General features: G+C 54.9%; 8 protein-coding genes across 8 annotated transcripts; 3 read left to right on the top strand and 5 right to left on the bottom strand.

Annotated features, from left to right (window-relative positions):
- Window positions 1–4,386: 4,386 nt before the first annotated feature.
- CGGC5_v001614 (uncharacterized protein) lies at window positions 4,387–5,260 on the bottom strand (the record flags this gene model as incomplete). Its single annotated transcript, XM_032026065.1, has 3 exons — window positions 4,387–4,443; window positions 4,494–5,062; window positions 5,131–5,260. 3 exons carry the CDS (start codon window positions 5,258–5,260, stop codon window positions 4,387–4,389), a joined length of 756 nt encoding a protein of 251 aa, XP_031877431.1.
- A 3,176-nt stretch (window positions 5,261–8,436) lies between these two features.
- On the top strand, window positions 8,437–9,529 carry CGGC5_v001615 (uncharacterized protein; the record flags this gene model as incomplete). The annotated part of the gene is made up of 2 exons (XM_032026067.1): window positions 8,437–8,665; window positions 8,730–9,529. 2 exons carry the CDS (start codon window positions 8,437–8,439, stop codon window positions 9,527–9,529), a joined length of 1,029 nt encoding a protein of 342 aa, XP_031877426.1.
- A 649-nt stretch (window positions 9,530–10,178) lies between these two features.
- On the bottom strand, window positions 10,179–12,229 carry CGGC5_v001616 (uncharacterized protein; the record flags this gene model as incomplete). Its single annotated transcript, XM_032026068.1, has 4 exons — window positions 10,179–10,464; window positions 10,517–10,716; window positions 10,769–12,144; window positions 12,205–12,229. The coding sequence occupies 4 exons, from the start codon at window positions 12,227–12,229 to the stop codon at window positions 10,179–10,181; spliced, it is 1,887 nt and encodes a 628-aa protein (XP_031877427.1).
- A 2,160-nt stretch (window positions 12,230–14,389) lies between these two features.
- On the bottom strand, window positions 14,390–16,003 carry xynB-1 (Beta-xylosidase; the record flags this gene model as incomplete). Its single annotated transcript, XM_032026070.1, has 1 exon — window positions 14,390–16,003. The coding sequence occupies one exon, from the start codon at window positions 16,001–16,003 to the stop codon at window positions 14,390–14,392; it is 1,614 nt and encodes a 537-aa protein (XP_031877397.1).
- A 630-nt stretch (window positions 16,004–16,633) lies between these two features.
- sorD-5 (FAD-linked oxidoreductase sorD) lies at window positions 16,634–18,160 on the bottom strand (the record flags this gene model as incomplete). The annotated part of the gene is made up of 1 exon (XM_032026071.1): window positions 16,634–18,160. One exon carries the CDS (start codon window positions 18,158–18,160, stop codon window positions 16,634–16,636), a length of 1,527 nt encoding a protein of 508 aa, XP_031877396.1.
- A 765-nt stretch (window positions 18,161–18,925) lies between these two features.
- CGGC5_v001619 (putative 6-phosphogluconolactonase) lies at window positions 18,926–21,278 on the top strand (the record flags this gene model as incomplete). Its single annotated transcript, XM_032026072.2, has 5 exons — window positions 18,926–18,971; window positions 19,431–19,458; window positions 19,559–19,981; window positions 20,236–20,710; window positions 20,940–21,278. 5 exons carry the CDS (start codon window positions 18,926–18,928, stop codon window positions 21,276–21,278), a joined length of 1,311 nt encoding a protein of 436 aa, XP_031877395.2.
- Window positions 21,279–24,078: 2,800 nt separating this feature from the next.
- Window positions 24,079–25,264, bottom strand: hxnY-2 (2-oxoglutarate-Fe(II) type oxidoreductase hxnY; the record flags this gene model as incomplete). Its single annotated transcript, XM_032026074.1, has 3 exons — window positions 24,079–24,761; window positions 24,814–24,976; window positions 25,037–25,264. The coding sequence occupies 3 exons, from the start codon at window positions 25,262–25,264 to the stop codon at window positions 24,079–24,081; spliced, it is 1,074 nt and encodes a 357-aa protein (XP_031877401.1).
- Window positions 25,265–25,948: 684 nt separating this feature from the next.
- fur4-2 (Uracil permease) lies at window positions 25,949–26,891 on the top strand (the record flags this gene model as incomplete). The annotated part of the gene is made up of 3 exons (XM_032026075.1): window positions 25,949–26,179; window positions 26,240–26,383; window positions 26,445–26,891. The coding sequence occupies 3 exons, from the start codon at window positions 25,949–25,951 to the stop codon at window positions 26,889–26,891; spliced, it is 822 nt and encodes a 273-aa protein (XP_031877400.1).
- Between the last annotated feature and the right edge of the window lie 14 nt (window positions 26,892–26,905).

A 26,905-nucleotide genomic window follows, 5' to 3' on the forward strand; every position in this document is an offset into this window, starting at 1 on the left:
ACACTTCCTAGCTACTGCCAAGCGCTTGGTACCATTCAAAACTCAGCGGCAGCAGCTTTTCAAAAAGAAGACCACGGCGTGTGCAAACTTGCTGAAAATCCCGACGAAAAGCTCACTGGGTGCCTTTAGCGTTGTTGGGGGGCCCGACCCGCTCGCCGTATGCCGCATTTCTGCACGTGAGTCAAGTGGCTGTTGAAGTTGTCGGAGGTCTTTCCGCAGATACAAGTGAAAGACCGTCCAGCATCATCCTTGACCTTGCAGGTGTCCTTCAAATGCCGGGTGTAGTTGTCCTTTCGAGCAGTCGAATACGAACACCCGCAAACGTACTTTTTGTCACCATGAACTGTGGCCATGTGCCGTTTCATCTCCCTCCGACAATTGAAAGTTCTATCGCAGGAATCGCATGAAACACAATCACTACGACTCGTCGAAGTGACATCTGTGCCGGCCCGGTTCCAGTAAGCCGGCGCAGTTTGGGTAGCCGAGACAGAGACGGAGTTATCGATAGGGTACATGTGGCCAATGGTACCAATATCCAAATTTTGCTGAAATTCAGTGCCGGCGTATGGAGACTATGAGGGCAACAAGGGATTGCCCTGTTGCTGCACGAACTGGTTCAGTGTATCGGCCCCAGTTGCAGCGATGCCGTGACGATAATCCCCGAGGTCAAGGCCGAAGAAGGCCGCACTAGACCCGATATCAAGGCTAGGATCATGTTGGCGATAATCCAGTGGATACAGTTCAGAGAATTGGTGCACGTTTCCGACGTCGTTCATCAACGGAGCGAAAGGCGTGTTTTGAGGTCGCACGGGGCGGCCGTTGTTGGTATGCCCTGAAGCAGCCGTCCCATCGACCGGGCGCGACTGTGCCATCTCTACAGGAGGTGGCCCTTAAAGGACAACAGTTGGAACAGCCTTGGGGCGTAATTCAAACGCCACTTTAGGAGCCGCTCTGAATCCAGTTAGCAAAACATTTCTCCGGGGAACCATGACATACTGGAAGCGGACGATAGTTTATGGGACCGAGAATGGCGTTGCTTGCTACTGCACTCTCATGCAAATAAAGGCCTGGGGAAAACGAAAGTCTTTGGACAGGCACAAAAAAACGTCCTGGGAGCTCGGTATATTTATCAACCGATGCGGACACTATCTGCTGGGCGAACAAACCCGACTCTCTTTCTAAATTAGAATTCGGATATCACATTGCCTGCTGGAGAACCTTTGCCTCATCGAAGGGCGTGAGTGCGCCTAGAATGTAGGCTCTTTGAGGCGCGCACATAATATGGGGCTTCTGGAGGCGGAATAAAGTCAATGTTAAAGGAATTGTCCCGAATGGCTAAAAGTGGGAGAGAACCACATGGGGTGCGGCGGCACTTGCAGGTGAAGGACGACCGGTCAACAACAGCGTTGGGAGTTCTAGACCTTGCAATTGCGTTGAAGATGATACTGTGGAGAAGCGAGGCACACAGAGGCAACAGAGGCACATTTCTGCCTGGCTGGGGTTGGTCTACTGTTGTGGTGTGTTGGACGTCGGGGGGGGCGTCGTTGTCGGATATATCGTGGCTGATAGTCGCACATGCACCATCAGTATGTCTTGAAGACCGGGCGATGAAGGGAAGCCACTCGCCCGTTACATCGCGAAGGCAAGAAGGCCTGATTCATTCGCGCTTCGGCTATTAGCCCACAGTCTTGTGGAGCGGAGTCCTCGGAGAACGCCTGGGGCCTGTTGTGGTCAGCCCAGACGCATACCGACACGTATTTCAGAAACGTAGCCGGCGGAGGGCATCGTATTTGCAGTCGATGAAGCTACCGCCCGTACGGGAAGAACCTTTTTCTCGATGAGATAAAGTTGACCTATTACATTTGTACGCACCGTTGTGGGAGATTGCCGTCAACGTGTCGCGGCATACACACAAGTCCTCCAGTTTCCGCGCCACGCGTTGCCGGCCGAGCCATCTGGCATTCCGTCCTGCCGCCGGCCGAAATATCCCCGCATGTCGCTGCGAAGCCGATCCTTAGTGACATCACCCCTGGATTACTTGCGACCCATGCGGCCCCCTTGGAGACGTTTCGATCACCTGGTCTCCGGGGTCTCAGATGCCTCACTTTAAATCAACTTCGATGCTGCTGCCTGGTAAATCTGTTGAAGCTTGTGGGTCGAATGAGGCATTATTCGATGTCGGTCGAAGAGCCTGACGAAAGCTGTCTCCTTCGAGGCGCCTTATAGAAGACTCGGGCTTCGAGTGCCGCACTCTTTGCGCTTCTAACGATGACATTTCCATTTTTGGACGATTTTATCTGATCACATCTGGGGGCTTCTTCTCTACAAGGTTTTCTTCCAAGGGACCAAGCAAGCTATCGTTTTCAGCATTTCCAACAACTTATTCGAGGGGTGGGAAATCAATTTTGAACCTACACAGTTCTGTTTCGACACTGAGGTCGCGTTCCTCTTGCATTCGCTGTGTGAAAATAAGAAGCACTTCTTGAGGAGGACTCTCAGTAGCGGCCATTCAAAGGCATTTATAGTTGTGGGAGAATCTCAAACACAGGCATAGAGGCTTCGGTATATTTCCAATGACAAGGCATACTTGCGCTTGTACGTTTATAGGCCTCGGTGAATCGTTGCGGCGATTGGGAGAAGCCTCACCGAATATCTCAAGGCATCATGAAGTTGTGCCTGGACGCGGTTCTAGCGCCCGAGGACGAATATTTCACCTTCGCATACATTGATTACCTGTCTCATGGCGTGGTGAACTACGAGCTCCTGTGCAAAGTCACCCTTCCGACATCCAATCAAAGTTTAGTCCAATCACTTCAGCATGACAGGAGGAGCCCAGCCTGGGTGGTCTTGCTCTTCATTGTCAACGCTAGACATGTTGCAAAGGGATAGAAATCGCGTGAGAGTTGTTAAAAATACTGCGCCTCATGACGCGATGCTGCTCATGCTTTCCATCCAGCGTGGACGTCCCAGGGTGGGATGGCCGGGAACTGCAATACCGGCAGAGGCACAACTAGTAGTGTTGTCACACCTAGCTTGAAAGAAAGCAAGTTTTCATACCATCGGTAGAGATTAGCAGGAGAGAAAAGGCAGTTCCGATCAGTAATCCTTGAACTTTTCCCTGATGCCCTCACCGTGGTCTCCATATCAATGGTAATGAGGCAATTTTGAGGCAAACTTCTGCATGGATAGGCACCTAAGACCATGCCAAAAAGGATATCGAGGGAGCTTCAGTGTCTTAGAGGGGCCGTCGGGGCCTACGCCAAGGCATTGTTGATACACATCGATGCCGGAAATGCGTTCCGGTCTCTTGAAAATGTACCTCAGCGGATCGTCCAAGCCAGTGATAGGCCTAGCTCTCACCGACAAAATGATGGGAGGCCTCAAACTGTCGAGGCTCGACGAATCGTCGTATCAGAAGGGCTCCTTGACGGGCCGGTTGCGGGTCGCCATAAATGCCTCGTCCCAGCCTTCTTGTCTTTCCGTTGTGGTTCGCGTCCAACAAGGCACGAAAGCGATCGCAGACTTGACGCATCCTGGCTTTGCCATTGTCTTCTTATATAATGATCGCGTTTCTTCATTTTCTCAACTGTTTCCCGGGTAAATCGACAGTTTTCAAGGAATGTGTATTCTCCCCTATCTTGTTTCGCTATTTTGGCCGTGTTGTTTCTTTTCAATGTCATGTTGTGATTCAACATGTGCCCACGACGTGGCGGTTGAATCAGCGCCGTCACGCTAATGCACGGTACCCAGGATTAGGAGGCCTCTGTGCTGGTACGCCTTCGCACTGAGTATGACGTGAAATAAGTCAATCGAAAGACGTGAGCACATAGCATGTTCAGTTAGATGCAAGACGGTTCTTTCATGTCCATAGCTTGAGACCTGGAGATGGTAGCTAGTGTAGTAGAAAAGAGGAGGTTTGTTTGCCGCAGAAGAACCAGAGCAAGAGAGGTTGCGACCACTAATGATGGGACAGGTAGTAGATAATAATTAGGCGGTAGATGCTGGGGCTCCTTACATCCGGTCTAAGGCCGGGGCTTCACATAGCCATGTTAGAACAGCCCTGAAGAGCGCCAAATAGACACCTGATCCCCGCCAGGAACAGAATACGAGCTTCGAGAGCTGTTCGGTGGCCGCCCTGCCCTTTTCTTGCCGCACACTTGAACATGAGCCAAATGAGCACCTAACTCGGCGCAAGGCTCTGTGCACTTGCAGACATAAACAGCGTCGGTCAAATCTTTCCCCTTGCAACTCCCACGCAGGTGTCGGATATAGTTGCTCTTGCGTGTGACCCTGTAATTGTTGCATTTACAAACATACTCAGGGTCGCTGTCTCTTCGATGCACCTCCGTTTGGTGTCTCCTTGCTAGTCTCGCGTCGCCGAAGCTTTTACCACATGTTCCGCAAGTAGTTGCCCCAGAGCTGGCCGACAGCCCGCTCCGGCTGCTGACAGCGTCCCAATTAGAAGGTGTGTGGGTGCTGGAGCGGGAAAGTACGTCGGCCTGACTGCGTGTGGCACGGCTAGCTAGAGTGCGGTATGTAGTGGAGGGAGGAGGGTGATAGTTGGGCGCGAGGTAAGTTGGGTCGTGAGCTACAGGATCCCAAGGGGAGGTGGGTTGATAACCCAATCCATCCTCCACCTGCTGCAATGCCAGTTCGGGATCCGAAACCGGATAGACGTATTGACCCTGATGCCCGGGTGTTGATGACGTGAAATTGGGAAAATCTGTATGAAGATCGAGCTCTGGGGAATAGGCACCCGGAGAAAAAGTGTTGTTACTCAAATAGCCCAGGTCGAAGCCAACATAGGATTGGTGATTAGGGTCCGCAAATTGATCGGGATATTCGTTTTCATAGTTCGCGCAGCTCTCGCGATTGGCGAACCGTACATCTTGGTCGATTGCCGGGGTCGGGTCATAATATTCGTTGACCTGGTCATAGCCACCGGTTTCGTCGAATGAGCGCGAGCCGTCCTGGTCGTCCATACTCGAAGTTAAACCTGAGGAAACGCTCAGGTCGGCTGGGTGTGTGGTTGTTGGTTCAAGGATGATGGGGCGGCGAAGCACTGCAGCGTTGGTTAGCTATGGACGTACCCGTCGGTTCGCACAGTGGTCCGCCTGTCAGCCTACTCACCGATATGATTCTCAGGCCGGATATTCAAGATGACGAGAATTTTAATTTTGTGGTTCTGCGCGACGACAGTGGAAACCGTAAAACTCAGGTGAAATGAGAAGAGAAAGAAGAAAATGAAAAGGACGGCCATGGCGGCTTTTACGGGGATGCAAGCAGTGCAGACTACTCACAAGGCGAGGTTGAGATGAGGTTCATTACCTCCAATGAGGCGGCCCGATGATGCTGGCACAAGGGGTTTGGTGCTGGCGAGCCCAGCCGGGCACCCAGCAGAGCCAAGACTGCTGCCGGTTTCCCTTCTCGGAGGCACACGGGTTTAAGGAGGGGATGATGAAGCCAGCAAGGGTGCCAATGCCGCGCAATGAAAATGGATCCTGGGAGCGCGAATACAGCGGAGCCAGCTACAGCACGATTTGATGGTAGCAGTCTTTCCCCAGGAAAATCACCGCCCTTCCTCACATACCTATGCGAACATGCTGCATAGCGGCAAGGTGGGTATTGACACGTCACTGCGTAGTATGGTGACACAAGGGCACTGCCGCGTGTATTAACGATTGAACCCGCATGTTGAGAAAGGCCCGGAAAAGAAGCGCGCCCGCCGAGGCTTGTCGTCAATAAACTTTCTGAAGCTCTGGTATTCGTCCCGGCCCGGGGCCGAAGGAGACCCACAAGCGCCGGCCACGAGAACTCTACGCTTGAATGACCAGACGAATGCCAGGCGCGCCCATTGGCCTGCCGCAGAAATTCCCTCGTCTCAAGTTTTCAGATACTAATTTACGATTGAAATTGAGCCATTACAGCTGGTAATCTATCAAAACGTGTAATCGCCTTTGGTGGGGATAAAACAGGTGCTATGTCCTCCGCATAGGCCATTCATCTCATCTCCTCCGATAAAGCTGTCGTCGCAGCTACGCGATCCGAGAAAACATCCGCGAATAGCGTGCGCTTAGTTTCTTAGTTAATCGAGTCCTTGAATTATAAATGGAAAACTGGAGGGCGGGTTACGTATTTTCCTGCAAGTGGTGCTCCCTCATCCGCGGTCCAGATCTTCAGGCCTGGCGTTATTAGTCAAAGGCTTCGCGACTGCTTGACAAACGCTTGTAATTAAGAACGGTAGCAATGAGATCTTACCTATGACGAAACTTCCTTTGTTATCGGCAGCAGTCGAGGTAAGGGTGCCATCAATAGCGTTGCCTTCAGTATTTGTACAAGCACATAGACGGTGCTCATCGCCCAGAGCGGTGGTACTCAACCAGTGTTAGCATCCTTCTGCTCTATACCAGACGTTGAGATACAAACGTACGCGAGTCCAAGGACAAGGAGGGAGATGATTGGGAAGGTGAACATGACGTCTAACTCAGTGTTGGTTGCCGATTCGAATGCCGTTCGTTGTGTGGAGCGGGAGATGGCTGACACCGCAGACCACAACTTCGAATCTGCTGAGTTGCGTGTACGATAACGTCTCGCCGCGCCCACTGAAGTGATCTGGCACGAGTCGCCGATGGTTTGGGGTTAATGGCGAAGAGGCGGGCTGAATTGCCCGATTTGGTTGATTGATTTTGGTCCACGTGCTTTCAGCGGCTTTGCTTAGCAGGTTAGGCCTGAATTGACAGCGAAGTTTGGCTCATCACCGGAGCGCTCCATCATGACGATTGACCACGCCCCAACTGGTTCTGTCATTGAATCGAGGCCACAATACCGTTTACGTTCGCATAAACTACATAAGACAATCCTCGGTGCTCCAGAACCCGAGTCTAGTCTGAAATGCGGCTCAGAACCATTCTGTTCCGAGAAACTGTAGACGATATGGAACTGAAGCCATCGATCATCTAACGAAAGAAGCACCTCCTGCGGGTGGTTCCGCATTGGCAGTTGTGCCCGGGTCCGGCGCGCGAACAATTCAGGAAGACTCATCCTGGAAAACGGATTGCTCCCCGTTTGGCAATTTGGGCACTTACAGGAACCTAACGAAATATACCTAGGAATTGCGAAGATGAATATTCAAATGACCAGTCGATAGAAACACAAAATAAAACCATGGCATCGTATCATTTCTGGACTACCTAGCTACCATATCTATGAATATATCAACTACTCAGAATGTGGAGTCCGTAACCAGTCTTGGGCGCGTGAGTCGCCTCACAGCTGCCCGGATAGCACTTGAAACCTCATTGACAGCGACACAGCCTCTCGTTCCTCCCTCCCCTTGGCGGTATTTGACTATGCTCGGCCCGGCTCCGAGAGGCAGATCTCTGTTCGAGCCCGGCAGACACGGACACCTTATCCACGCATCCCGATCGAAATGCACCTCACCACCCACAGAGCGGGTCGCCCAGATAAGTACCCCGCCAGATCCTCAATTCAAGAACACTTCCCAGCGGCATAACCTGTCCTCCGGCATGACCCCCCGCCAGATCTTCCGTGTCTGACTCCCTGCTATCCAGGTAACCCGCGGTCAGAGTTTACCAGTCCTGGGCCTAGGTCTAGATTCTTCAACGTCATGAGTATCTGATGCAAAAAGCTCTCCGGGGATATACGCCTCAAAAACAATACACTTAGAATTAACTAGGGTACTATTCGGCTCATTCAACATATCAAGAGGCTCGCGATGTTGGCTAAGGCGGACACGTGAGGGCACTGCAACTCGACTCTGTTAAGTCTGCTTTCTTTCAAATTTTAACTCAGGACGGGTCAAGCATGTGAATTACGCCAATCCGTTCAAATTATACGATGTCCGGGCACCTTCGTCACATGGTCAACTTTCCTGGTGGTTTCGACTCGTCAAGCGATGAGCTGATACTGGCTGGCGATAATGTCCTCAACTAGGCCCACACATGGACGTACCAACGGTTTGGGGTACTGCCACGACAGTCATAGGTGGATCTGGGCGACGATGACAGTCATGGCCAAACAGCTCTCTGCTCGCCTCGCGACCGAGATTGCTTGTATTTTCATTGGTCTCCTCACGATAGCCCACCTGGAAAAGTCGGCGTGCGTATGGTGCCAACTCCATGGGACCACAGCACCCCTGTCAACGTGAGCCGCCATTGGCTGCCGAACCTCCCCTGCATTTTGAACCCACAGCACATGCTTCTCGCGGCCCAATATTATATACCCTCTCGCTCATTCTTCAGTGTCACCGCAAGAACCCCATTCGATACCACCCGAAGCTACGGTTTGCGTCTTGAGAGCGGACATCCTACTTGACTTCAGGACGTTCATTTTCTGTGTTCCTGTCCGCTGGACGGCACTGCAGCAGACGCCCAACTACGAAGCTCTGTTCGCCGCTATCCCTCACCGCTATTCGAGATGTCCACCGCCGTCGTTTCCTCCGCCGCCTCGGTTCACGGGTCTGACAGCGGCGTATCCACTGCCACACTGTCTCGGAAGTCTATCAGACGTGAGGTAGACGTCGTCGCGGGCGTGACCGTGAGGGAGAGGAACAAGCAGAGCCTCACGGTCTGCGTTGTCCGTGAAGAGAGTCTGCACAAGCTGGAAATGGCTTGCAAATACATTCGAGGAATATTCGAACGAGACAGTAAGAGAACCCCCCTGCTGCATATTGCAAGTGCATCAACCAACATTTCTGACACTGAGAATAGCTCCGCCCATGCTCTTCACCACCGTCGAGCTCCTCCAGCAGACCATCGACGCGGCCGAGCTCTCAGCCAAGCACCGCGTCCTCAACCTGCTCTTCAGCCCCGAGATCGAGGAGGTCACCTTCGACGTCCCCCCGCACTTCAGCCAGCTCAAGGTGCTGCGGTGCGCGGACCGCCGCGACCACGGCAAGCTGTTCGTCGACGGCGCCGCCACCTACAACAACGTGCGCCTCGACAAGTGGCAGGCGCACCGGCACAAGAACCACACGCTCATCATCGGCGACGAGCGCGGCGTGCGCATCAAGCTCAGCGACATCGTCACGCTGCCGCACTGGGCGCGGTGCCGCAACAACTTTGACGGCGCGGAGCAGAACGAGATCTTCCAGCATTTTCAGAACCTGTCGGGCAAGAGCCGCTGGGAGGACGTGAAGGGCATCGTGTCGTCGATCTTGGGGCTGGCGACGGGGGCGGCGAAGCTGGGCGTGAGGTTGAGCGGCGCTGCGGGAGGGATTTATGCAAAGTACACGTTTGGACTGCATGCGCTGGAGATCGGGGCTGCGGGTGTGAAGGTCAGCGCTGTTGCGACGGCGGCGGGCTCGGCTGTCGTGCTGGGCGTGGCGGCTGGAGCTGCGGTTTACTTCATACCCTGGGAGGGCCTGTTTGAGTGGTTGAAGAGGGCATTTTTTAGTTTCTGGGACAAGATTTGTTCGCTCTGGCAGCGATTTAAGGGTTGGGTTGTGGATTTGTTCACCGGCGGATCTGAAGTGGAGAGCAAGCAGAAGATGTTGGTCAAGATGAGGTAGTCTGACTTTCCTTTTTGTTATGAGTTTGGCTTGGATATTGGGATATTTGATGAGACGATGGAAATTGGAATACAGTACAAGAAGTACAAGAACGAAGTTTCTTCAGGGGTATATACAGTAGAATGCGACAAAGAGAATGAATAGACGATAAAGCTCTGCTAGACATGATTGGAACAAGAGGATTATGAAGCCATAACGCTGCAGGATGCAAGTGATCTGGCGCCAATGAGGTACTCAAAGCGAGTGGTCACCTGATAACCTACTTCCCTAAGTACAGTGTAGTGATAAGCTGTCCGATGCGCTCTCCGGTGACGGACGCCGGGAGACCCACCATCGCCGAAACCTTCGGGCAAGACCGACACCAAACGGCGCACATATGGAACCGACCATGGGGTACAGGAGTTCAGCAGCACATAGAGTTATACAACATCGAACTTTCCCATATGGGCCTATTTTGCAACATAACCAAGCCAGATCAATCCTCACCGAAGTTACAGAGCCCGGGAATGTTCGTTGCAGACATTCATGAAGATCAAAATTTGAATGAATATATTATCTTGTTGGTACGTATACTACATAGCCCACAATCCAATTTTGTTTCGAAAAATCGTACAATCGCGCCATAACCATTCAAACATAAACAATCGTTTTACAGGCCAAGCAGTCCGCCACCACCCTTCTTACCACCGCCGCCACCTCCAAGAAGACCGCCGCCTCCTTGACCTCCACCCAGCAGTCCGCCGAGCAGTCCTGGATTGTCCTTACCTCCGCCGAGAACTCCTCCGAGAAGTCCCGGGTTGTCTTCTCCTCCACCAAGGATTCCACCGAGCAGACCGCCGTTACCACCTCCGAGGAGTCCACCACCACCACCACCCTGCTTGGAGTTTTGCTCGCCTCCCAGGCCACCGAGAACGCCGCCCAAGAGACCGCCAACACTAAAATATTGATTAGCATGGTGTTCAAAGTCGAAAAACGAAAGATGCTTACCCATCACCAACTCCGCCCACAACGTCACCAACACCACCGAGCAAGTCACCCTGGCCAACCTTGCCAACGCCCTTGCCCAAACCTCCAGTGATACCGGTAACAGCATCGCCAGCACCCTTGCCAACACCACCAACGACGCCACCCAAGGGTCCGCCAACGGTGTCACCAAGGCCTCCAACAGTACCCCCGACAGTGTCACCCTAGAGCCTTCGTCAGCGTCCGTAAATTGTTCTCAGTAAGAGGAGCTCTTACCAATCCCTTGCCGACACCGCCAACAGTGTCGCCAACGCCCTTGGTGGCACCGCCGACGGTACCCATGACATCGCCCCTTCCAAGCGCACCGGTGGTGTCTCCCAACGTCTTGCCGAGACCGCCAGTCGCGGCGCCGAGGGTGTTCGAGACGCCGTTCGTGGCTCCTCCAACAGTCTTGCCGAGACCGTCGACGCCAACGGTCTTGCCAACGCCATCGGCGAGCCCGCCGACAGTCCGGCCGGCTCCGTCAACGACACCGCCAACAGTCTTTCCGGCACCGTCGACAACGCCACCGGCAGTCTGCCCGACTCCGCCAACGGTCTTGCCCGCGCCGCCGAGGACACCTCCGGCAGTCTTGCCGACGCCGTCCACGAGTCCGCCCGCGGTGTTGGCCACGCCGCCGACGGTATTGCCGACGCCGTCGACCAGCCCGCGCTTCCGGGCCTCGATCTCGTGCGTCGGGACCAGTGCGTTGGGGTGGTACGTCTTCTTCTTGGGCGTGTCGGTCTGCTTGCGCTGCGCCTCGAGCTCGTCGGTGGGCACCAGCGCGTTGGGGTGGTAGGTCTTCTGCTTGGGCGCCTGGGCGGGCGCGACCGGGGCGTGGAAGTCGCGCAGGGGCCGCGGGGCCGGGATGCCCGCTGGCGCAGGGGCCTTCTTGGCTGGCGCCGGGGCAGAGGCCGGGGCCGGGGCTTTCTTGGGGAGGTGCTGGGACGCTGGCGTCTTGACGGGCGCGGATGCACGTGATGGGTTGACGGAGGGCTTCGTGGGCTGCGGGTTGGCTGCGGCGGCCTTCCTGGCCTGGATGCGCGCGACGATGTCGGCGCCGGTGGTTGGGGTGTTATTGTGGATAGTCTTCTTTGTCGATGGCCTAGATGATCGGTGGGAGGAGGAGTGGTGATCCTTCATGGCGGTGGACGAAGTCTTGTGGCGATGGGAGTGTGATTGCGAGTGAGATGATGTGTGCGCCTTCGAGACCGGCTTGGATACCTCGCTCGCAACTGGCTTGGTCGCCTCCCTGGCCGAGGGCTTCGCCTGCTCCTTGGCCGCTGACCTCGAGACGCGAGGCTTGGCGGCCTCGGCCGGTGCAGCGCCGGCCATTTGAGCTTGAAGTTGAGCCTGAGCCTGAGCTAGGGCCAGGGCTTGGGCCTGAAGCTTCTTCTGTTGGAGCTTCGCGATGATTTCGGCCCTGGTGTGTTTGGAGTCGTTGGCGGTTCGCCTTGTTGATTGCTGGGCTGCGGCTGTCTCTTTCTCGGCGGCGGCGGCTTCGGCCTGCTTCTTGAGAGCCTCGGCCTTGGCTCTTCGGGCGGCCTTTGCTCGACGGGCCTCGGCGACGACCGCGGCCGATTTGGGGTTACCCAGCGCGTTTGGGGTTAAACCTGCCAGGGGATGTGTAAGCTAATTGAGGTATTTCATGAAATTTACCCGCGATGACTTACTCTGAGTAGGTGCTACTGCAGCCATGATGACTGATTTGGGTAAATGACTTCACTCTTCGGGGTGTAAGATATGAGAAGACACTGGCTTTATGGGTCGAACCAGGTTGAGTGAGAAATCTGATGAAATCGAATTCGAGTTCGCGTCGTTCTTCGCATCGTTGATGGTGTGTGGCTCGTACTTGTATATGCTTCCCTCCCTGTGGCGGACATGTCTCTCTCTGAGTGACGTAGGGAGGCAGAACATTCGCGAGCAGCAGCAGCCGGAGAAGGGGGAGGTTGAGGCACAGACGGAAGAGTGTGTGTGTGGTGTGAGCTGACGTGCGGTCTGTGTCCGGTGACGTCGAGTCTCGGGTCCGTACCGGGGTTTGATAGGTCTGGTCTCTGCTAGCCCAGACGCGCAATTATGCGAGACCGCCAATCCAGACTCACCAGTGGAGCCAATCGAACTTCATTTACCCACACACGCCACACTTTTCTCAAAGAGAGATGCCATGCCTGCAACTGCACCGCCGAGCCACACACACCACAGAGAGTCTCTCTTCGCTTATTACGAGTGATGTGAGTGTGTGTCGGAGTTATCTGTCCCTTCCCTTCCTTCTCCCTCATTAGCCACCACCACCCATCCCATCACCCTGAACTGCTGATCCCTGATATGACATACCCCCGGCCCAGAACTTCTGATGGGCCTTTTCTTTTCGCTATCGATGTGGCGTTTTGTGGATAACGATTGGACTGAAGTGCGGGGTGATTTGCCGAATCGCCGATCGGTTGGTAAGGGATTGTTGCGTGGATGCTTTTTTGCTGGGTTTTGCCAATCACGGTTTTCTCGGCCGTGGGAGCTTGGCCTCGTACACGATGACATCCATGGGTGTCTAACCGCCGGATGTTCGGACGACACTGCGACACCCGCGGCGAAATATGCTCTGGCCCGGCATTTCCATCTAGGTTCAGAGCGCAGAAGGGTCGAGATCATTCGGAAATCGTATTAAAGGTTAACCTTTTTAAAAAGGTGTAGAAATTTCTAAGTTGGCCGGAAAAGTGCTCGATATCACGATGGGGGAAGGCAGCATGATGGGAAAGCACGCGAACCCTGAGTTTGCCCGCACGATTTCGATAATGGTGATGTTTCCCTGTGGATCGCGGCATGCGGCCCCGTTATGATGTATGGGACTCATGGGTGTGGCATATCCCAAGACGAATGGCTGGACGAGAGTCACACTCCACCCATGATTGCGTGCAGTATGTACGTCGACGTATGAGGGAAGCTGGGGGGCCTGCCGCCAGGCTGGATCCCAACGGGCGCCGAGATGCCTGCTCTCTCTCTGCTGATCGGTGGATAGCAACCCTAAGGGTCCAGGCCCCCGCGCTGCCAATGGGCAGCCACAACACTCTTTGCCTCACTGTTTAGATGAAACGGTCGTCGTTCACCGCCGTGTGGCGTAACGACCCTGCGCAGCTGAGCATGTCGGTTTCCCGTATTGGTTATGCTGGGGAGATGATCTCGGGCTCTCCAGAGGCGTGCAGGTCGAAACTCAAAGACCAGCTCTCACCCTCTCGCCTTGATTCAGGAACGGCAGGCAAAATTGACATCTCCGGTGAATGCGAGGCACCGTCAAATCTAGATGGATCCTCGGTTCACGCAGCCAAAAGCCTGTGAGTAAGCAGCGTGTCAAGTCATTGGACGAGTACGTGTCCGGCCAAATCCGGGAGGGAGAAGTGGCGATGTCAGGAATCCGAATGTTATCCGCGAAGCGTTCGACTGCCATTGGTCAGTCATCCTGGCAGGCCAATGGCATCTGATCATTGGCTCCTGACGTTTGAGTTCTTGACATAAGAGAGTGAACGACGACTGGGCTCGGATTGTGAAGGAAACATCAGCACGATGGAGTATACAAGGGGGCTTCCAAGGCAAGTTAAAGTAGCCTTGTTTTTCGAATTCATTACGCAGTCCTTAACATCTAAGATACAGTCCAGAAGGTCAACAGAGCTTTACCGTCAATTAACTGCCAATCAACGCCGGGGTAAAGTTGACTTGTAAGCTGTGGTGCAATTCTTTCATAAAACTGATATCATCTCGAAAGGAGACTCCGATTCTTAGATGTTAATTGGAGATCTATTTCACCGTAAATCTTTCTGCTGCGCCATTCAACAGTTGAAACATTAATATGCGCGGACTTCCTTCTCGTCAAATCTCATAGCGGTCAGTTTCATCACGAACAGGGCGGTACACAAAGTAATCAAAAGTAGCCTCCCGCGCAGTCCCGTTGCAATCCGACGCCGCCACGCCCACAAACGCACCCGTAAAGCTGCCATGCGCCTGGTGTCCGCCGCATTCATCCGAGATGAGCGACGCATCAAACACCGGCCCGATCTTCTTCAACTCCTCGCCCTCGAGCGCGTAGTAGAACTGCAGCGCCGGCCCGCGGATCGTCAGCGCGAGCTTCACCTTGCCCGCGTCCGGCAGCGGCACGGGGTCCACGAACGGCTCCGTGAGGTTTCCGTCGGGCCACGACGCCTCGGAGCTCTGGATGAGCAGCTCGCGCTTGCCGTCCGAGTGCGCCGTCACGGTCAGGTAGAAGAAGTTGTAGCGGCAGTAGTAGGCCGTCAGGCCGGCGAACTCGCGCTCGTCGGTGGGGAAGAAGGACACGACGGTCTCGGCGTCGTAGGAGAAGTGCGTCTGCCGCCGGGCGACGAGGGCCTGCTCGAACCAGGAGCCGACAGACTCCCGCCCGATGAGCGTGAGCTTGCCGCCTTCGGTGCGGAATATGCGCTCGGGCTCGGGGGTTCTGAGCCATTGGAAATCCTGCGGCAGGCCGTTCTCGAAGGTGTACTTCTTCTCGGCCCAGTAGGCTGTCTCGTCGGGGGTTCCGGGGACCTCGACGTGCAGCGAAGGGACGGGCCCGTTCTTGACGTATAGCCAGTCGTCGTCCGCCCAGTATGCTTCTTGCAGGGCCGTTTCGCGGCCGAGCACGCAGCGCCGCTTTTGCGTCGTCGGACGGCCGCTGAGGTGGACCATGTACGTCTTGCCCTCGGGGGTGTCGACAATGTCGCCGTGGCCTGCGCGCTGCAGGGCGGCGAAGGGGGAGTCTTTAGAGGTGATGACGTACTTTTGCGGGTGCAGCTCGTACGGGCCCCAGATGTCGCGGGAGCGGGCGAGGGTGCAAGCGTGCTCGTAGGCGGTGCCGCCCTCGGCGGTGAGGAGGTAGTACCAGCCGTTGCGGTTGTACAGATGGGGGCCTTCAACGAGGGCCAGCTCGGTGCCGCGGAAGATATTCTTCTTGGGCCCGACGAGCTTGCCCTGCTTGGGGTCGAACTCCTGGAGCACGATGCCGGTGAAGGCGTGGGGGCGGCGGCGGTGGTCCCACATCATGTTGACGAACCACTTGCGGCCGTCGTCGTCGTGGAAGAGGGACGGGTCGAAGCCGGAGGAGTTGATGTAGTACGGGTCGGACCAGGGGCCCTCGATGGCGGGCGCTGTGACGATGTAGTTGTGGGTGTCCTTGTAGGAGCCGTCCTTGCGCTTGACGTCGGTGTAGACGAGCCAGAACTTGTCGCCGTCGTGGGAGAGGCAGGGTGCCCAGACACCGCAGCTGTCCGGGTCGCCGCGCATGTCGAGCTGGGATTTCCTGGTCAGAGGACGCGTGGCGAGCGTCCAGTTTGCGAGGTCTTTGGAGTGGTGAATCTGCACGCCGGGGAACCACTCGAAGGTTGAGGTCGCGATGTAGTAGTCGTCTCCGACCCTCACGATGGAGGGGTCCGGGTTGAAGCCGGGGAGGATGGGATTCCGTACGGTAGGCATCTTCTGGATGATGTGAATGACTAGCTGGAGAAAGGAAGAAACACAATGGCGAATCCAAGAACCAGACGACCAGAGTCAACCTTTATCGTGTTGTTGCTCTCTGCTAAATCCATTGAAGATTGAGGTGCCATCCCCACGCCTCCACAAGTTGCATTTAGCCGGCTTGGGGTGATTCGTGAGAATGTCGCCCGAGGGCCTCCACCTCCATGGATGCAGTTGGGGGCTTCGAATTTACCCCGCATGGGGTGAGGGGGAAGCAAGTTGGAGAAAGTCGATGTCGCTTTCTCCACAGATAATTCAGGAGGCGTGCGGAGTTCTTCTTCAAGCATACACCACCGAGTTTCATCTTCTAATTATCACGGCAACTTTTTGAAACGCGCCCTACGGTGTTTTACTGTCACTGCTGATTCGAAAACGTACGAGGCTCAGAGGCCACCAGCAATGGTACAGACGGAGGCCATGTGTAGCAGTTCACGATTCCAGAGAGAACTTTCTATTACTTGGATATGGGCTTGAAGAAATGTTTCAATTTGCTAATCTGGCCTAGGCCTTCCTAACCTGGCGGTCTAGTGTTTCGTTTTACTATTTCCCATTTCGACGCTACACATCCCATCACAGCACAATGCTCGCTTAAGGCAGGGGAATGGCCTGCTTGTGGTTGGTGAACAGACCCTCGGGGTCAACGGCGGCCTTGATCTGCTTGAGGCGGTCAAAGTTGGCGCCGTAGAGACGCGCGCTCCACTCGGCCTCGGTGAGCTCCGTGTCGGCGTAGTTGACGAAGCCCCTCAGCTCCTGGCCGCCGGCGACAAGCGCGTCCTCGAAGGGCTTGATGAGGCCCTTCATGTAGGTGGTGCCGTCGGCGGGGTAGGGGGCGTTGGCGTCGGCCGAGTTGGCCTCCCAGCGGATGAGCCAGAGGTTCTTGCCGTGCGCGTAGGCGGTGTCGGCGTCGGCGATGTCGCGCGAGACGCCGCCCCAGAGGTCGAGGAAGCCGGACTTGCGGAGGTCGGTGCGGTTGAAGGCGAGGGTCGTGCTCTCGAAGAGGATCTTGGCCTGCTCGACCGTCAGGGGGTGGTCGGTCGTGGTGGTCAGCGCCTGGGTGTAGAAGGAGCGGCCGCCGAGGGTGCCGCCCTCGGGCTGGTTCATGCCGGGGCCGGCGACGGCGACCTCCATGTCCCAGAACGGCAGCTCGGTCTTCTGGACGACGGTGGCGTTGGGGGCGAGGGCGTTGAGGGAGGACACGAGCGGGGCGATGACGGCGTCGAACTTGGCCGGGTCGCCGTAGAAGTAGCCGGTGCCGGAGTAGGGCGGCGCGCTCAGGCTCCAGCGGAGGGCGAGCTCGTCGGGGCAGTCCTTGCTGAGGGAGTAGTCCTGGATGGCGACGAGGGCCTTGGCCGCGGTGTCGACGTCGACGCTGCCGATGGAGAGGGTGAAGTTGACGGCGGTGGGGAACAGGGGCGCGTGGGTGTTGGTGGTGACGGAGAGGATGATGCCGTAGGAGGCGCCGGCGCCCTGCGCGGCCCAGAAGAGATCGGAGCCCTTGGCGGCGTTGACGACGGTGCCGTTGTACAGCATGTACTCGATGGACTCGAGGTTGTCCATCGGGGTGCCGAGGTGGCGCGAGGACGAGCCGTAGCCACCGCCGATGCTGGAGCCGGCGAGGCCGACGTGGGCGCCGCGGACATGGGGGAAGTGGCGGCCGGCGGTGTCCCAGGTGTACTTCAGGACGGGGCCGACGTGGGAGCCGCCGCCGTAGGTGACGCGCTGGGTGGCCTCGTCATAGGAGACGGAGTTGAAGGCGGCCATGCTGATGACCAAGCTGCCTGGGTCGCCGAAGCCGTAGGCCTGGAAGGAGTGGTGCGCTCCGAGGGCGGTGGCCTTGGCGGAGGCATTGCGCGCGCAGTCGAGGGACAGGGCGATCTGGTCCTTGTTCTCGGGGAACGAGATGGCGGCCGGCTCGACCTTGATGCGCTTCTGGAAGCCGACGGTCTCGTCGGCCCAGGTGGCGTCGGTGCTGATGATGTTGCGGACGCCGGCAGTCTTCAGACACGCCTGCAGAGCGACGCCCTTGGCGGCAGTGTCCTGGGCACTGGCCAGAGAGGGGGCGAGGAAAAGGAGTGAAGCGACGACGAAGCGTCCAAAAGAGCGTGGAGAATCCATGGCTGTGGTATGTACAGACGGTACAGCCTGGTGATAAGAAACGAATGTAGTGGTTTACGATGAGATATCGAGCTGTAAGGCTTGAGGGCAGAGCGAACAGACTCAATGGGGCTCTGTGACTACGAACAGGTTCATCTTATACTGATGGGGGATATATGGATCTGACCCATAAGGGGTCTGTTCGGATGGGCAGAAATCCCAGAAAACAGCTTCGGTTTTTCGGTAGAGTCGGGCGCCTCTTCGCTCGATATCCGTCAGAAAGGCTAATATGTGACGGATGTCTCTGCTACAAGGGCCATCCATCTTGGCAGAGCCCCCCACGACCCCCCGTCATAATGACCAGATTTGCATGTCCAACGCCCCAGGGCCAAGTTTAGACAAATGCCTGTTTAATCATATCAATCAACCTGGTTCGTCGTAGGGCTTGGCGCTCACCTGCTCAGCCTCTTGACCTACTCAATCTGTAAAACCTTGTCCGGGTGATTCGCCCTATGAAGCAGGCCAACCCCTGCCTCGAAGCTCCCGCCCCGGCGCCGTCGTTCTGGAACCGGAGTCCGTCCCCCTTTTCGGCGGTACCGATGCCCCCGGCGGCCGTTTTTTAAGGTTTACATTAGTATGCTCATTGGGGCGCAAAAAGGCGCAATAAGGTGTTCTTCGTTCGGAATAAGGGGCCCATGGAGGGCAGCAGAAAAGCGTCTCGGCCCCCACCCGAGGGAGAACTTGCTGCGAGTGCGAAGAAATAGAAAAAAGAGAGCTATTCCCGTCATGGTTCATGATGGTCGTCAAAAGTCTTGGCTCAATGCTGCCACAGGTGAGACTCGTCTAAGAGGGACTGCGGACGAGTCATGGGACGTCACAAATCCGGGGCCCCTTCAAATCTCCGTCAATACCGACTTCTTGGGATCGTCTACTCGGGTTCGGTAGCGACCGGTTGGCATTACTAAGGGCGGATGTTGTCCAGAGTCCGGAGTATATTAACACGTTGTGCAGCCCCGTGGTGATGATCGTGAAGCCTACGAGGAAGAGAAGAAAGCTGCGCAACTTGGCTGACTAGCGGAAGCATCATTATCGGATCAGCAGATCGCCTCACTCTTTTCAAACACCAGGACCAAAACGTCCCGGATTCCATTCGTTTTCTGTCTCTTGCAGCAGCGAGTCGCAACACCTTGACTGATTCCCACACCATCTCGGTTGCGTCGACCTGCCTGTTTTACTTGGAATTATCACCAAGTTCCGCTCATTCCACCAGTCGCCCACTCTTTCGCGATAGCTCCATTCTTTTTCCATCTCAACCTTGGGTGAGCACATTTTCCGTCTGTCTCTTCATCTCTCCTGAGAGACAAGCCAAGTCCTTTAGCTTGGCTTATCAAATCAGCCACTAATCCTCCCGAAAAAAAGGTTCCTCAAATCAGAACACACAACCATGCGCTCCTCATCTCCCTTGAAGAGCCTCTTGGCAGGCTCGGCCTTCTGGGCTGCCTCCTGCAGCGCCGTCACGCTCTACGCGGCCGACTCGGGCGGAAATGTCACGACGCTGTCGCTGGCCGGATCGGCCGGGGGCAACTACAGCTTTTCCGTCGCCAGCAAGACGGCAGACTGCGATGTCAACCCTGCCTGGCTCACCCTCGACGGCGCCAACAGGGTGCTCTACTGCCTCGACCGCGGCTCCAACTCGCAGCCCAACGGCTCGCTAAACTCCTTCTCCATCGGGGAGGGCGGCGCCTTGACCCGCATCGCCCGTGTCTCGGCGCCCTTTAGCGGCGTCGCTGGCGAGATCGTCACCACGCCCGCTGGTGTCCGCGGTTATGTCTCTGCTTCATAGTAAGTACTTACACTATCTTTCACAAGTCCTTCCTCCGAGTCGTCGTTCTCCGAGCCTGCAAGCTGTGAAGATGGGATGATTATTCGCCCGTCCTTCATTTCATGGTGGTCCAATCGGCAACACCATTCCCCCGTTCCCCAGAAATCGAAATCCCCATCTGCGGATATGCGGGACTGTCTTATTCACCTGCCTTGACAAGTCTAGAAGGGAAAGCAACTACATCAAGGGATGCCAAGCTCACATATCTCGGTAGCAACCGAAGCGCAGCGGCCGTCTTCGCCCTTGGCGACAAAGGCGCCCTCCCGGGCACCGGTCCCCTTCAGGAGATCTTCCCGACGCTGGACCAGCCCGGCCCGGTAGCCTCCCGCCAGGACACCTCCTACCTGCACCACGTCATCAACGACCCCAAGGGCCAGTACGTGCTCCTCGCGGACCTGGGCGGCGACAAGGTGCGGGTCTACTCCTACGACTCCAACACCGTGGCGCCGATCAAGGAGGTCGACGGCCTGGTCACCGGCCCCGGCGTCGGCCCCCGCCACGGCGTCTTCCGCACCGCCGCCAACGGCGACGTCTTCTTCTACTTCAACGGCGAGCTCGACCAGAACATCTACTCGTACAAGGTCGAGTACAAGGAGACCGGCCTCGCCTTCACAAAGGTCTTTTCCATCCCGGCCATCAGCGCTGACCTCCCGGCGACAAAAGCCCCGACTAGCGAGATTGCCCTCACTGTAAGTTTTAATCTATTCCACTGTTCCCACATTCTTCATCTTCCTCTTTGGGGCCCCTTGCAGGCAGGCCTGCCGATCATTTTCTGGGCCTTATTTTAAATGCCGTACCGAGTTGAATTTTCGTTTCATTTGTACCGCCCGGCCGCATTCTGCTTCCGCGATTTGTAATGTTTTACACGTCGAACAAAAGATCATTTTTGGCTGACCACGTGGGGGCAACTTACAACAGCCGGACAACAAGTTCCTCATCGTCTCCAACCGCGACGTCTCCTTCCGCGACTCCCCGATCCTCGGCTCCGGGCCCTCGGACACGCTCTCCACCTTCGCCATCAAGGAGGACGGTACCCTGGAGCTGGTGCAGCTCGCGCCGTCGGGCGGCTGGTCGCCGCGCCAGTTCTCCATCAACAAGGCCGGCGACCTCATCGCCGTGGGCCACCAGAACAACCGCACCGTCGTCATCTGGAAGCGCGACCTCGAGTCCGGCAAGATCGTCCCCGAGGCGGAGGGCGGCAAGGTCGGCGTGGTTACGCTTACTGGCGCTGTTGTCGCTACCATCTGGGACGAGTAGATGACGCAAAGAGGAAGAGGTTGAGACGCAGTCAGGTACAGATATTTGGCAGGTTGATGCACTTCATGTTCAGGCAGCTTCGGCGTCAGTTTCTAGTCTTGATAAATTAAGATCTATGAGGCAACTCACATTACCTTGCCTTGGTTCTAGCGGTGATTTCCCACGACTGCCTCTGACTTGTGCCAACTACAGGTAATCTAACACTAAGAGTGTGGTCACATTGAGTTTCACCTGTATCACATGAGGCATTCATCAGATGAACATGCAGTAACTCCAGCCGTCGGGCTTGTGTAGGTATGTGCCTATCTCCGACCGAATCGCCAGAATCACTGAGTCCCAAGATATAAATGGCATTGAGTCTTTTAGAACTCAAGAATTCAATCGCCGAATCGCTTTGTTATCGTCTTATAACGACATTTTCAAGCTATTCTAGCTGTGACTTTAGAAATACTTGCATCAGCACCGAAACTTTTTTTTTTCACCGAGTGTTCTTCGTCTCTATCTGTAAATAATTTAAGTTGTGATCCGCTTCGCATCTACGTATCATAGATACATTTGGAAAGCCTCGCATTGGCGAATTGTATACCAAGCGTTCACTATCACCGAAGTCTTCTGACCCAATGGTCCAAAAAGAGAAGACTTCTGAAACTCGCTATGAGGAATTGCTGTGGAAACGTCGGACTTTGAATCCGCAAGGTGGGATCAAGCAAATTGGTTGCAGAAACGCAGCAGGAGGGCTTATTTCCCCGCGGCGATAGCGATCCGCGGGGATTGAGTGCTTACCCTAGTCACATACATTCAAAGCAGTAGGCCAATCTCACGAGGTTCTGAGGCCCACAGCATCTTATCTTTCTGTACCTGTTTCCTTGCGTCAAATTATCCCCGACAAAGCGGTGTTCTCTAGTCATTTACCTCGTTAAGACGGCCACTTGAACGGAGTTTCCCTCGCTGCGGACACCATTCAAAAACCTCACCTGTCTTTTAAGATTGCAATGTCAAGTCATTGACGATCAACAACATAAACTCCCTAACTCCGGTCTGCCATGACTCGCCCCACGCCCCAACGCAAGTCCAGACGCATCACCCAGGCATGCGACTTCTGCCACAAACGGGGCATCAAATGCCGGGCTGCCCCGGCAGACGCATCCTCTCCCGGCAATAAGTCATGCTTGACCTGCATTGAGTACGGCCAAGAGTGCACGCGGCACCGGCAACCCAAGAAGCGGGGCACGAAGCCGCGAGGCTCTGACGGTAGCCACGGTGATGGCAAAGACGGGCGCTGTCAATTAGATAACCGCAAGATCGTGACTGCGCTGCTAGATGTGTACTTGGACACGATACATCCAACGTAAGTATTCGCATATTCGCGATCGTCGTTATCGTCGCTCATCTGCTCTGCAGATTCCCGTTCTTCTGCTAGAGAGAGCTATGGGTTGGCTGGAGAGAGGGCACATTCCCATCCGGCTCGTCGGAGTACATGAGTCTCATTTGCATGTGCGCTCTAAGTGCTCAACATGTTGGAAAGCGAGCCCTGTTCACCGACGACATGGCTCCGTCTGACTTCGCAAGTCTCGCGAACGACTATCTCCAGGAGGCTGTGCGACTTGTGCCTGTTGATTTTGACAGTCCGGACATCGATCTTATACGATCATATGGCCTCTTAGCTTTACTTGGGGCGCAGGAAGGTGACACGGCCATGATCCATAACTACTTGGCACTCTATCATGGCATGTCGGCCCGGTTCAGCTTACATGATGAATCGCGATGGCCGGGTGACACAACGGAATGTGATAGAGAGGTCAGACGCCGTCTTTGGTGGGCGCTGTATCGACTAGAAGTGCACACAGCTTGTGTTTTGGGGAGCCTCATTCGTTGCCCCGAGGCTCATTCTGATGTTAGCTATCCTTGTGGGACACATCATTCAGCATTCATCCCCGGCCGAGATGGGAAGTTTGAGAACTGGTTTGAAGGATGGAACTTGACGACCGATTTGTACCGGGTTCTTGAGCACGCAATATCAGATTTCCGGACGCGGAAGCAGAATCGGAGGTCAATACTGCACAATAATAACGGCCCAAGTAAATCTCGAGCAATATTCGAGACGCTCTCCAAGATTCAGGCGGAGTTGTTACCGCATTTTGGTAGCGCGACGACTCGATCGAGCGACAACGGGAGAAATCGGTGCGGCTTCCAGGCGGCAAATATTCTGTGCACTATCCACCTCACAAGGATGCTGTCAACAATGTCAGAAGAAAATAACTTCCATGCAGCATGTCAGACAGCGCAAGAGATGATGCAGAACATGAAGGCAATACCCTTAGAGTACATCCGAGCTGGTGGGTCGCCTCTTGTTCAGCAGCTTGCCGGTGTTGGCCATATGTTGATTGGCGTCTCGGGCAGGTGCAACTTGTCACGATCAAATTATGGCAATTTGAAAGGGGTTGTCACGTCTATGATGGGCTTCTTGGGACACTTGGAGAACTACAGCAACGTTGCTGTGACCGCAAAACAACGCCTATTGTCTCGACTTACGGACGTGGATCGGCGTGTATCTCCGTCGACTCAGGAGATCACGACCGAAACTGAACCGCAACTTGTATGGTCTCCGTACTCAGAGAATATGTCAAGATATGGACAGGACGGCGACATTCTCTCTGCAACCCTTTTGAACAGCTTTACTTGGCCTTTTGACCTGCCAGCAAACGAACAAGAAGCGTGATAAATAGTTCCTATACGCAGACAAAATCTTTCTTTAGTTCAGCTCCGATGCACTCTTGCAGAAAAGCTCAAATATGTTTTATTACTTCTGATCTGCCTTGGTGTTCCTGGTGTTTGTCGACTTCTGCTTGTTTGTCCTGAAGGCGTAATACTCCCCACCAGTCATGATCGGATACTTCATCGGATTCTCATCGCTGATACAAGTCGGCACAGGCTCAAGCACCTTCTGCCTGTCGAAGCCGAAGAAGAACGGGGCCGAGTACCTCTCTCTACCGCTTTTGTTGATGACTCGATGGATTGTCGACACGAAGAAGTCATTCGTCTGCCTCATGAAGCAGTCGGAAATATTGACAACGAACGAACCAGGAATAGGCTCTGCCTTCACCCAGTTCCCGGTTTTGCTAAGTACTTCCAAGCCCCCTGAGGTATCTTGGGTGACGATGGTGAAGCACTCCACATCAGTGTGTGCGCCGATGCCGTTTTGATCGTCCACTGAGTGCTTCTGCTCGGGGTAATGCAAGATGCGCATGCCTGCCTCTGGCCGCTTGACGTACTCGTCGAAATAATCTTCAGGCAAGTGCAGAGCGAGCGCAAAGATGCGAGTCAGGCGACGAGACAGACGAAGCAGCTCGGTATGATAGGCATAGAGATTTTCGCGGAATCCGGGCATGTCGGATGGCCAGATGCTGACTGACTTCTCGGTTTTGTCGACTGCCTCTGGGTCTTCTCGGGCATCGTAGGCCCAGTTGAAGGCTTCGCTTAGATCTTTCACGGCGTTTAGCAACACGAACCTGGCTTCTGGATAAAAGCGGCCCACCTTGGTGCTTCCACCCATTGCGGTTGTAGCACTCCATTGGATGAAAACCGACGTATTCGTTCGGCACGAGACCGGTGGAGACCTCCATCTTCTTCTCTTCAGGTAAGGCGAAGAAACGCTTCGCCTGCTTCATGGTCTCATCCGCGAATCTTTGATCGACTCCCTGGGGCGTCGAATTGATTAAGACCTCCTCTCCCTTCATAAATGGTCTAGTAATACTCACATGGTTGATCAAGTAAAAGAACCCAATGTCCCTCGAAGCTTCTCTAATCTCCTGGGCAACGGCGTCTCGTTCCGTGATGTCGTCACTCCAGATGCCCGCAGCGTCAATGACGGGGATCTTCTCAAGGTTGGTGGAGACGTTCGAGTTGAAGCTGAACACTGTCCCGTTATGTAGAGTGACGGTCCTCTTCCCGATCCCGGACTGAGAAATCGTTTCTGTTTGAGACATGTCGAGATCAATGTTGATGATTCTGTGGTCAAGATGTTGCGCGACTGGGAATAAAATTTACGACGGCGCTTTTGGTAAGGGACCTGATGGGTCTTGATGAAAACCTCCCGCTAGCACCTACAACTTATATGTGAAGATGTCACGAATTTCTGTAGAAGATACGATGGTTTGATAGGAGCTCGTACTGTTATTTCGGAAGAACTGATCAACTCTTCGACATCAGCTCGAACTGCGGGGCTACCACGGACATGCAAGCTTATCGCGGGGCGTACGACTGCTAAACTGGTGAACTGGTTAACTGCAGTCCTTGGAGATGCAAGCTCTCCCATTGGTCATGAACATCTGCATGGGTCCACAATCATCATGGAAGGGTATGGTCTGCTGGGGGTCACGAAGAGGGGCTTCTCTGCTATCTTCGCAGCTCTCGGTATCGAGAGACCGATCCTTATCATGACTACAAAGCATGCTTACACCCGGCAAATGCCCGAGACGGGCACAACAGAAACGGAATTGGACCTCTTATCATTCTCGGCGAAAGATTGTCTTGCGAAAAGATCAATAGCTTTCTATAAAATTAAACCTCCCGAGCAAAATACACTCTCATGCTGGCTTAAGAGAGTTGAAAACTTCATAGGCGGCTCTCTCGCTTTGGGTCAAGTCGACAGCAACGATTAGTATTGAACGATGGCGACACCAACACTTTTGAGTCGCCGCCTCATCAGACGCATTGAGGTAAATCGAGATACCGATACAGATGTGGACATTTACGTCAACAAAGACACGCGGCCGTTGCCCCCTTCCCGCCGCACATATGGCCCATGGGAGTTCGTTGGCCTCTGGATGGTGACAGGTTCTTTCAATGTTGGGGGCTGGACAACAGGATCTTCCCTCATTTCTCTGGGACTCAATGTTTGGGTAAGCGTCGTCTTCCTCTGTGGCTGCCGCCTCACATAATCAACTAATCAATGAGCATAGCAATCTATGATTGCCATCATCGTCGCCCATACCTTTGTTGGCTTTGTCTGCATAGCTGGCGGTCACCCTGGCGCAAAGTGGCACATTGGCTTTCCCCTATGGATGAAGCAGAACTGGGGCATCTGGGGCTACCTCTTTCCAATGGTATGTCGCCATTCGGAGGCTCAAACTAATTCCTCTGACATGCTGGCTAATAACAACGAAGGCCATCCGCGTTTTCTTATCCTTTGTCTGGACAGCCACCAACACGTGGTACGGAAGCCAATGCCTAAAGGTTCTTTTGACTTGCATCTGGCCGTCCTTTCTCAATCTGGACACAGAGCTCGCGGATGGTACGATGAGGACGTACGACCTCGTATCCTTCGTACTCTACTTGCTCCTGTGTCTCCCAATGATCTGGTTCAGCCCGGAAAACTATCGCAAACCGTTTCTGATCGCCTCCACAACTGTTGCTACAACCGTGTTTGTACTTCTCATCTGGTCCACCGTGCGAGCTGAGGGAGGAGGTGCCCTTGTCGCAGATGTGAGTAAGGTCTCGGGTGTCAAGCCAGCTACGGGAGGCGATCTCGGTTGGGCCTTCGTTGCGGCTGTTACGGCAAATATTGGGGGCATCGCCACGCACATGTGGTCTCAGTCGGACTACACGCGATAAGCACGAAAGCCGGG

This window comes from Colletotrichum fructicola, assembly GCF_000319635.2.
Source record: "Colletotrichum fructicola Nara gc5 chromosome Unknown KSG_Nara_v1_contig01, whole genome shotgun sequence".
NCBI classification, from domain to species: domain Eukaryota; kingdom Fungi; phylum Ascomycota; class Sordariomycetes; order Glomerellales; family Glomerellaceae; genus Colletotrichum; species Colletotrichum fructicola.